The 8,309-nt window shown below is 37.2% G+C and overlaps 1 protein-coding gene across 3 annotated transcripts; it reads right to left on the bottom strand.

Moving 5' to 3' along the window:
* Window positions 1–128: 128 nt before the first annotated feature.
* LOC132032864 (dammarenediol II synthase-like) lies at window positions 129–5,084 on the bottom strand. 3 transcript variants are annotated; one of them, XM_059422640.1, is made up of 11 exons: window positions 4,878–5,084; window positions 2,519–2,707; window positions 2,206–2,439; window positions 1,997–2,119; window positions 1,802–1,900; window positions 1,669–1,728; window positions 1,548–1,594; window positions 1,137–1,458; window positions 955–1,035; window positions 562–645; window positions 129–373 (listed from the first exon to the last, which is right to left on the bottom strand). In XM_059422640.1, the coding sequence occupies exons 1-11, from the start codon at window positions 5,037–5,039 to the stop codon at window positions 254–256; spliced, it is 1,521 nt and encodes a 506-aa protein (XP_059278623.1). In that variant the 5' UTR covers window positions 5,040–5,084; the 3' UTR covers window positions 129–253. The 3 variants fall into 3 exon arrangements, 2 of the variants coding, with proteins under 2 accessions (XP_059278623.1, XP_059278630.1); XR_009408619.1 differs by having other exon boundaries at window positions 326–373; window positions 951–1,035; XM_059422647.1 differs by lacking the exon at window positions 562–645.
* Between the last annotated feature and the right edge of the window lie 3,225 nt (window positions 5,085–8,309).

An 8,309-nucleotide genomic window follows, 5' to 3' on the forward strand; every position in this document is an offset into this window, starting at 1 on the left:
TGTGAACGGCTGAATGAAAGAAAGAGGAGACTTTTCCACAAGCACGCGGATGCTCTTTATATGTTTTCAAGAGGTTGTTTATACATGTAAAAGCTTGTATCAATAGATTGTTTTTTAGCACGGAGAGGAGATTAGAAAATATGTTGAAATTACATAGTTGCGTAGTATTTATTACATTTCAACGCACACTTAACAAAGCAAGGGAAATCGTTACTTCTTGGCAGAAAAAAAAATTTGGCAGCTCTAAAATTAATTAGAGGCATTGGGACTGCCAAACGCGTCGGCGATATTCTGCCAGTGCCCACAACGGGAAATAGCTCCTATACATGGCATAGTGAAGCATACAATTCTTCATGTAGACTCCAGTAATATCCTGCAATAATGAGGAAGTTATAATTAGAAGAAAATTAGAAAGGCTGCATTCTCTAGTATGTTATGGAATTTAGACTAATGTTTAATTTTTCTATTTATTGTTTCCTTCCTTTTCGTTTTTTTTTTTTTTTTGTGTGTGTGTGTGTGTGTGTGTGTGTGTGTGTGTGTGGGTGGAGAGAATATTGAGACCTGTTGTGGAAAATCTCCATCATCCATTTGTCCATTAATCAATAACTTTGCTGCTCTGTGTAAAGGCATCGGATCCCTCTCAGCCTAGTTAACGAGGAGGCGAAAACAGTGTTGTTAGTTGAAGGATCTTAAACATAACAATTATTATATGTTAGTTCATCTCCTAAGCATGTTCCAAATGAATGAAAAAAGATCGGCATAAGACCAGCAACCCCCTTTCGGCGAAAAATTACGCAAGATATACGAGTGTAAAAATTATTTTTTATGTATATATAGTCGACATTGAACCCCCTTGGCTTCTTCGTTTGTCAGCTTCTTTATATTTTTGAACCCCCTTTATTCAAATCCTGTCTCCGCCACTGCATAAGACCAGCACATCAAACTAATACTAACCTGTCCAGCATACATGAGACCAAGCATAGCCCAGGAAGTCTGTACCAAATTTGTTCGGTTCCCTTCAAGTGGTGTGTACTTCTGTTGCAAAACATATATGTGAAAATCGAACACAAATATATGATTGTATTGTCATTTATCATGGAAAGTTTTGCTATTCATTTAGAAGCAAATTTTTTTACCATGGTAGGGCAAGATTTTAGGCTCTCACCCCAGCCACCCTCTTCATTTTGTGTTGATAGGTAGAAGTTAACAGCTTTACGAACAGCTTCACTATTTTCATAGGTCTTCCCAGCAGCCGCTAAACCTGCTAGGACAAAGGATGTACCATATAGGAAGCAAATTCCCCAGTAACCATACCATGAACCATCTGGCTTCTGCCTTTGTTCAAGAAATTTAATTGCCTTTGCCACAGACACTTCAATTTCTTTCTCTCTGTACCTTGGATATAGTCGTTTGAATGCTAAAAAAGCCCTGATTATAGCAGCAGTATTTTCCTGATGCCTGAAGAGTTATTGTACTTTAATTCTAAAGATTGAGAATATGATTGTTTTCTGGTTGAAATCAGAGGAATAATGCATGCTTTTACTTACTCTTGCTCAACGACAATGTCAGCAAAAAGTTCTGAAGGATTCAACACCTGAAAAAAAAAAAATGTATTGTTACGTTGTTTATCTTGTTAATGTTTTTTGATTATGTGTTGAGAAATATTACTTGCAGATAGGGCTGTGGAATTGGAGGCTCCCAAATAGAAAAACCTCCACTCTCTCGACTCTGGTGGAAAGAAAAGACAAACATCAGCAACCTTAATTTTTACAAATTCACTTTTTCAGGAAAGCTATCTCACCTGTAGATAAAGGCACACGTCAACAGCCTCATATAAACGCTGAACATTGACTTTCTCTCCAACTATTTCAGGCGGCATTTGACCAAGCAGTAGCAGACACTAAAAGAGTGAAGTTGACAAAGGTAATTCAAAACAAGTTTCCATCTTTTCCATTTTTCTGTTCAAGTATAAATAATAAATATAAGATTTGATTACCTGAAGACCTTCAGCAGTACAATCTGAGACAACCCAACCATGATCTTGGTCTGCAAAAGTCCATGATCCTTTAGTGAAATGTCTGTACATGGCTTTGAAATCTCCCTTTGGATTCTCTTTCACCTGTTGAAGCAATTTGTTAAAGAACTTAACCATAGAGCTAGTATGAAAGATTTTGAGTTAGTGAAGCAAGAAAGAAGAAAAAAAACCTGTGATTCTTTTATGAAGAAATGCGCTTTCTTTAGACAATCCCCATATTCCTCCACCATTCCGGTTGCAATAATTGCTTGAGTGGCAAGAGAACAATCCCACAATTGACTTCCAAAGCTGTGCATCGTCATTCCATCTTCAGCAAGCCATAGATAGTCGGCAACTCTAGCGAGGTGATACTTGAACTTCTCACACATAGGATCATGAGCCCACCAACACATCATTTGCAAACTCTGCAACCATTTGCCTATATTATTTATTTAGGTAGAAATGTGATAATAAAACATGCTTTCCTGTACCAGTACTTCTAACCTTCTCAACGCAGCCAATGGTCATATATCTGCTCTCTTCTGCGCCATAGCGCATGTATTTGATTGCTTTTCTCAAAGCTTTTTCCCTTATTTTCGTGAAAGGCCAGCATCTCATAATTGGCTCGCTGCAATATTCCAAAGTATTCCAAAGGAGATCTTGGATGAAGGTGTGAGGGTAGTAAATATCCTCCTGCGTTAGTGTTTATACGGAGCTTATTAGTCTAATCTACTGAGACAGTGGAGGAGAGTTCCCTCCCTGATCAGAAGCTTTGACAACTTATTTCAATATAGATGCTTTTTATGTTTGAATATTTCACCATCATTCTAATTAATCTTATTTTACACCGCTTTGTGGCACTCGAGTTTACTTTTTGCAATTAGCCTGCAACTATTATTGTCACACATTGCTATTCATGACTATTACCAAACATCATGTGCCACCTTCCTACTATCAAAGGTTACTAACCTTTTGCCCGATTACATCGAAAACATGTTATGTCACACCAACGAAGCCTTTATATCAGGAAAGGATAACATTGAGAGGTTTAGCTTAGCATTTTTCTTTTTTAATCTTGACACCTTTAAGTACATTCATAGCAGGGCATATGTAATTATTCCAACCAGAAGTGTTTTACATGAGGACATATAATCATTCAGAAGCTTCATATGAAAATTAAAGATGTGTCATCATGTGAAGCCAGGACGGGGTGAACTGATGAAGGCACACAAATCAATGAGAATGATTGGCCGGTTTTGGGCGCCAAGTTTCTGAATAATGAGTGCATATGACACCTTAGACAAATCGAACATCAAAAAGAGAAGAAAGTTAAGTGTCATAAGGGCAAGTACAACTTCACATGATACGTGATCTTTCGAGCTTAATGTGGACAAGTCTCTGAGTGTGGCATGGATTGCGAACTCGTTCTATTCAATATCTATATGGGGAAAGAAGATCGAAAGCCATTGAGTAGTGAGACTTTCTTTTCCGGAGTAGTCATAGAAAGAGAATCGAGGGGTTTGCGAGGCATGAGTGCTCGGTACGCCGTCGGTCTAAATTCTAGCGATCTTTTTCGATTTGTATTTGTTTTAACGAAAAAGAATAAAGAAAGTCCCGAAGAGCGGAACGGCCGTCCAACTCCCCCAAATACAAGGGAGCGGAGCCTTGCTCTCGGCCTGTCGTAACAACGAAAGAAAACTCCACATATCGGAAAAGAAATTGACCTTATTCCTAGAACGGAATATAAACATTGGTACAACAGGAGGCTCGAGAGACCTCGAGCGTAATATACGCTACCATCAGAGAGATGGTCCAATTCTGATCTGTAATAAATACCGGGACTTTGCAATATTTGATTGATCACAATTCTATATATTCCATTGACTATAGAAGTTCCCGGGGAATTCATTAGAGGAATGTTTCCGGTCAAAATTGTTTGTTCTTGCATATCCCTACTGTTTTTTCAAATTAATCCCGAGGCATAAAAGAAGCATTTTCTACGGGATCCCGAAACCACCAGCCACCCCGACCTAATTTATGATAAGCCCACCAACTTCCTGGCAAAATGCCTACGGTTAAAAACCACCTGGTATTAAATCCGGACTCCCACAGTTCGATGATGAGACAAACCTTAACAAGGACGATGAGTCTCTAAAGGATGGTGTATATGACTCCCATAACAGAAGGGGGTCGACGAGCTAGGGCGAGTCAACGAGGATGATAAGACCAACCTCTCAGGACGTTGATTCCTAAAGGGTGGGGGTGAATGTGACCCTCATAGTGGAGGGTGGCCGATGAGGGCGAGTCAAGGTGTGAAGGATTGACAAACTTCTAAGCTAAACCTTCCAAAGAATATATACATGACATCTTAGGCAAATTTCACATAAGAAAAGGAGATAAAAGTGAAGTGTTATATAAGACAACACAAGTTCACATATTACTGCATTTTTGGGCTCGACGTCCGTAGCCTAAGTGACAAGTCCGTGAATTTGTGGGGAAAGTACACAAATGGCCGATTTTGATATCACTATTGAAGTTATGCCATAAGTTTACAAGTTTTTGCATGTCTACCCACTTCAGAACAATTTCAGACATGAGGTGTCTGAAGTTAATCAAAGCCTATAAATGCAACTTTAGGCACATGAAAAATTAAATTGTTCTGTATGAGCCTAACTTCAAAACCGCATGTCTGAAGTTATTCCGAAGTGGATAAACGTGCAAATTTTTATAAAAACTAGGTACATGTTAAATAGTTGTGTTTCAAATAATATCCCTGATTTTAAAATTTACTTTTTGCCAATTAGAGGAATCCATCCCAATCTATTATACTTGATAAAATTAAATTTATTAAAAAAATACTTACCGCACAACAGTCCATTCGAGCTTTATTCCACTCAATCTGATCATACGGTTTGACATGAATTTCGTTTCTTATGGAGAGAACAAGATCAGTGATGGGTCCATGGTATTTTCTGCCATACAGGTATGACATAGGCATGTACGTTGTCCGGCAATAACACAACATTTTTGCTGTAAATTATACGAGCTCGAATCAGTCAGCAGTCCACGGCTAGGAGCCAAGGACAAAGAATAATCACATGACTAAAATTGAAAAGCAAACCAACCTTATTAATTTTTAAAAAATATTTTAAAATGTTTACTAGCACGTGGACGAAAAATCTGAATTTAACAATGTAAAAGTTTGAGCAGAAAGTTACGTAACAACAACATGCTTAGTTAAATGCCACAATGTGGGGTCTGGAGAGGGTAAAGTGTACACAGACCTTACCCCTACCTCGAAAGCTAGGGAGGCTGTTTCCGAAAGACCCTCAGCTCAAGAGAAAACATGACGAAAAAAAAGGTCAGATAAGGACAAGTTGTTCAAAGCAATACGAAAATGGAAATAACGAAAGCGGAAAAAAAGTCATAATAAAGCAATTTGAAAGAAAAGAGCAGAAACTACCACAAATAAATAAGATAATCGAAGTACAAGAAATAATAGATAGTAGTAGGGATCAAAGGAGCAATAGAAAACTATGAATACGAGATATGTGAATGCTAAAATCAATACAAGAAAATGATGGATAATAATACTGGTCCAATAAGAAAGGAAGGTACTACTAATCCTACTACTAGCTTTCTACCCTAATTATCGACCGCCACACCTTCCTAACTAGGGTCATGTCCTCGGTAAGCTGAAGACTAGTCATATCCTGCCTGATCCCCAGTACTTCTTCGGCCTTCCTCTACCTCTCTTCCAGCCCTCCATCGCCAGTCTCTCACACCTCCTCACCGACGCATCCATGCCTCTCCTCTGGACATATCCGAACTATCTCAGTCTCGCCTTTCGCATCTTGTCCGCCATGGAGGCCACCCCTACCTTGTCCCGAATCTCTGACCATATCTCTCCCAGGCAGCCCACACATCCATCTCAACATTTTCATTTCTGCAACTTTCATCTTCTGAAGATGAGAGTTCTTGACCAACAACACTGCGCCCTATACAGCATCGTCGGTCTCACCACTACTCTATAGAACTTACCTTTAAGTCTCAGTGGCACCTTCTTATCGCACAAGACACCAGATGTGAGCCTCACATCTCAACCACCTTGCTCCAATACGATATGAGACATCCTCGTCAATCTCCCCATTACCTTGGATTATAGCCCCCAAATACTTGAAACTCTCTCTCTCTTCGGGACGACTTGTGAGTCGAGCCTCACGTCCACATCAATGTCACTCGTCACCGCACTAAACTTGCATTCCACGTACTCTATTTTGGTCCTACTCAACTTGAAACCTTTCGACTGTGGACCATTTGTCTCCAAATCTCCAACTTTGGTGTTTACCCCGTTTTGGTCCTCTAGAAAGTTATGTAAATTTTTCGAATTTAAGTTGTATACACTGATAATGTAATTTTTTTACTCATACTATTAGTGCAATGTAATTGGATATAAGTAAGACGGAAAGGGATTAAGCTATATACACTGGCAGCATAAAAATTATTCTACACAGTCAACATCGTTTAACATATTGTAACAAGTTAGTTATTATTTTATCAGGTTAATTATATTATGCTGGAGTTTTTCAATAAATACCATATAAAGTTACCTGATAGTGTAAAATTCTTTTATATTGTGATGTATAGTACTAAAATTATATGAAAAGTACATGTTATTATAGGTTAACTTAATCTAATCATGTAAAAGCTCTATAAGCTACCGCTATACAGAACATAAAAATGTCTCTATTCATGTTGTCTCGAGATTTTTTTATTGATGTTGTCGCAAGATTTTCTGTTTGACAGTTTCCATCTCAAAATATCGAACAACATTAACTTTGATTAGCATGTTGAATTATATATGAGCCTTGCTAACTAATTACATGAAAGTGGTAGGTTAGAACGTTCTCATTATTTAATTTACTGAAATGCCCGTAATAATAAGTTGGCAAGACATTAGGTAAATGGGTAATTTTATCTTTTTTACTCAAGAACTAAACACGCTTCATCGTCTCCCTACGTCAGGTTCCCGTCCCCTCATCTTCTCCTTTCCTTCACACACCACCTAGCTGATGGAATACAAGCATAAACAGCGGAAGCAAATAGCCAGGGTCGAACTTACATGTAATATGGATAATACATAATCATAGATTTTGATCAAACATAAAATCGATACTTATCTCTCGAAGTGTGACCGCGACTGAATCTTCAAGTATAAGCAAATACTATCCACACGATCGTCCTCTAGTTCCACGGTCTGCAATCTTCTACTATGTAACCTAACTAGCCTTTGGACAGTGAATACTTGTGTGGGCAAGTATTATGGCTTAGGATCAGTGTCCCTCTTAGGGTTGAAAAGCATATTATATAAAAACCACGGTTCAGGGTGCAAACCCTAGTCCAAAAACGTGTGGGCTTGCTTTTCCCCAAAAATATTTTTTCCAAGTCCAAGAATAATTAGGCATAGCAGGGACCATAGATTTATTATCGAGGCTTCCAATTGTCTCATTAATTCGGAATATGAATGAATTAATCCTACTATGATAAATTACAGATTATTCCAGTAAAAACATGTAATTGCACTCCTCAGTTTAATTTTGAAATCTTTCATTAAATATTATTTAACTTCCCATGTTAAGATTACATATACCAATCAATTAAATTAAATTACTGATAATTTAATTCATTGACTAATTAAATTCTTTATATTTCCGCTTAACTTATATCATGTGATGGATACAAAATCCACCTACAGGGTTTTCACATGAAACTTATAAGCATTGATAAGGTATATCATCAATCCCAAAGTCGAGACATGGATTCTATCAACTAATTATTATTTCACAAATGTATTTTGCCATTATTCAATTTACCGAGAATACATAGACCGCAATTGAGCCGTACCTTTTAATAAATCAAATTAATGAACAAATCACATTGATCGTAATAATTATATCAAGATTAAGAGTATAACTATATTTCATGAACTAGAGAAGTTGTTTTATATATTCATACAAAAACACTTATCTCTATTTGGTTTGTTCAATACATACAAAATGTACTAGCACAAGAAGTCAGAACTATACAGTTCCCATAATGAAGATAATTATATTTAATCTTGTACTATAATCATACCGATAGCTTTGTTGAATTTCCATCTTAGATTGTGAACATAAACTTTATACTTATAAAAATCGATGATTTAATCTTCTATATAACCTAAACTACATCACTATTTTTTTAAATCAAAACGTACAGCACCCGAGGCATGATTGTGAGTTTTATTTATAAAAAA

The sequence above is a fragment of the Lycium ferocissimum genome, chromosome 2, assembly GCF_029784015.1.
Source record: "Lycium ferocissimum isolate CSIRO_LF1 chromosome 2, AGI_CSIRO_Lferr_CH_V1, whole genome shotgun sequence".
In the NCBI taxonomy this organism is placed as follows: domain Eukaryota; kingdom Viridiplantae; phylum Streptophyta; class Magnoliopsida; order Solanales; family Solanaceae; genus Lycium; species Lycium ferocissimum.